The sequence below is a fragment of the Olea europaea genome, unplaced genomic scaffold (genome assembly GCF_002742605.1).
Source record: "Olea europaea var. sylvestris unplaced genomic scaffold, O_europaea_v1 scaffold6050, whole genome shotgun sequence".
NCBI lineage: Eukaryota > Viridiplantae > Streptophyta > Magnoliopsida > Lamiales > Oleaceae > Olea > Olea europaea.
Window position 1 is genome coordinate 10,440 of NW_019264400.1, and position 1,968 is coordinate 12,407.

The following is a 1,968-nucleotide window of genomic DNA, read 5'->3' on the forward strand; positions in this document are numbered from 1 at the left end:
GACAAAAAGTCATGTCATAATTATACTCGTACCTAATACGAACAATTAAAAAAGCACGCTTTAAACATACTTTGCATGAAAATTAAACAATCAATCTCGTATTAGTTACATATATATCATTAGTCCATGCATTAAAATCTTTCTTGGAAGATCCGTCCAAGGACTGTGATGAAGCGACTGGTAGTAGGTACGAGGAGGTTAGGTCGCAGTTCGGTCGGAATTTAGAGATGGTAGGTCTATAAAATCATTAAATCCATCGTCCAATAGAAAAAATTTAAACCCAATAGTGTTTATTTTCCGGCAATGAAGCCCGCCGGTGTATTCACGGGCGTGTTCCTTTTGGTGGCGATTTACTGTGCTGTTGACCCGTACAAACACAGCGCAATATCGGAATTCCCGGAGTTTGAGGCGTTTAAGGTTGAAATGCCGGCCTGGTCTGAAATCCCAGTTGAAAAAGACCCTGAAAATTTGTTACAGAAAGCTGAAATTAAGTTCTTGAACCAGGTGCAAGGCCCCGAGAGCATGGCGTTCGATCCGACCGGCCGTGGCCCGTACACCGGGGTGGCTGATGGGAGGGTTGTGTTTTGGGATGGTGTGAAATGGACTGATTTTGCTTACACTTCGGCTAATCGGTAAGAATTGCTGAATTGGACCGTAGGGCTCATTTTTTGCTCTATTTTGGGACTTCTTGAAATGTTTCTTGATTTCGCTTCGAGTCTTGTGATTAATATAATATTTTAAGTACCCGGGTTGAAATTTGTTATCTGTCCAATACATTTCTGACACATGAACACATCACTGCCATTTAGCAAAGGATTTTGTCATTTGTACCCGGAGCTTTACACTCATGCGGGAGGGCGGGAGGGGCAGGTAAGCTCCGGGTACCTGTAGTAAAATACTTTAGCAAATGGGAAGATGCCGTCAAAAATTGTTTTGGGGTCTTCCCATATCTTGAGAAGGATAAGAAATGTGCAGATGTGTCAAAAATATATGGGAAGACAGCGATCTCAACTTGTCAAGCACCCTCCCAAGCTCTAGGCTTTTAGCTAAAGGGCTTGTAACATATTGCATAGAATTTGGTATTTAAAAGGATTGATATTTCCCGTAAGTTAGTGTAAGATCTGCATTTACATGTTTTTTATGGTTTCCCCGTCTTTTGATCAATGGGAAGTTCATTTAAAATTCTTTCTGATTTCCTTTTGATAAATTAATTTATATATGGTTAAACTGTCACGAGCAAAACTTTTACCAAAATTGTCAATTCGGCATGGTCGGCGCTGTGAAATATTTAAATTCAGTACATCCCTTGGTGTAGGATTTATCGAAAGAAGTTGCGAGAAAGTATTTATGTAGCCGAGACCAAATTTAATGGAACAAAGGTTTAGTTTCTTGTCTTGGAGGTGGGAAACCTCTAAATTTATGAGTATGCAAACGTGATCCTAGTTCCGTCATTTTGTTCACGGTGTTCTTGTCTTGAAGATGGACGATTACCTCTAAAATTTTCAGGTCAGGCCTATGTGACCCAAAACCATCACCCATGGGCTATTTGAAGAACGAGCATATCTGTGGCAGGCCATTGGGTCTAAGATTCGACAAAAGAACTGGTGATTTGTATATTGCAGATGCATATTTGGGGTTGATGAAGGTTGGCGCTGAAGGCGGTTTGGCAACGTTCCTAGCAACTGAGGCCGAAGGAATTCCTTTTGGATTTACAAATGACTTGGACATTGACGATGAAGGGAACGTCTATTTTACAGATAGCAGCACCAAATTCAAAAGAAGGTCGCTTAAGATATTACGTGTTTGGCTAAGCCTAAAAAAGAAAATTATTTTAACTATTTGTTTTCTCACACTTTCAGATAAGTTACCTTTTCCTTAATTTAAGTTGAAAAAAGTTGCTTAGCTTAAAAAGTAGCTCTTACCTATTTAGTGTACTGTCATTATGCAACTTATTTCCAACTCTGACTT

General features: G+C 39.7%; 1 protein-coding gene across 1 annotated transcript; it reads left to right on the forward strand.

Annotated features, from left to right (window-relative positions):
• Window positions 1-106: 106 nt before the first annotated feature.
• Window positions 107-1,944, forward strand: LOC111389661 (protein STRICTOSIDINE SYNTHASE-LIKE 3-like). Its single transcript, XM_023014600.1, has 2 exons — window positions 107-632; window positions 1,507-1,944. The coding sequence occupies exons 1-2, from the start codon at window positions 304-306 to the stop codon at window positions 1,877-1,879; spliced, it is 702 nt and encodes a 233-aa protein (XP_022870368.1). The 5' UTR covers window positions 107-303; the 3' UTR covers window positions 1,880-1,944.
• Window positions 1,945-1,968: the final 24 nt, after the last annotated feature.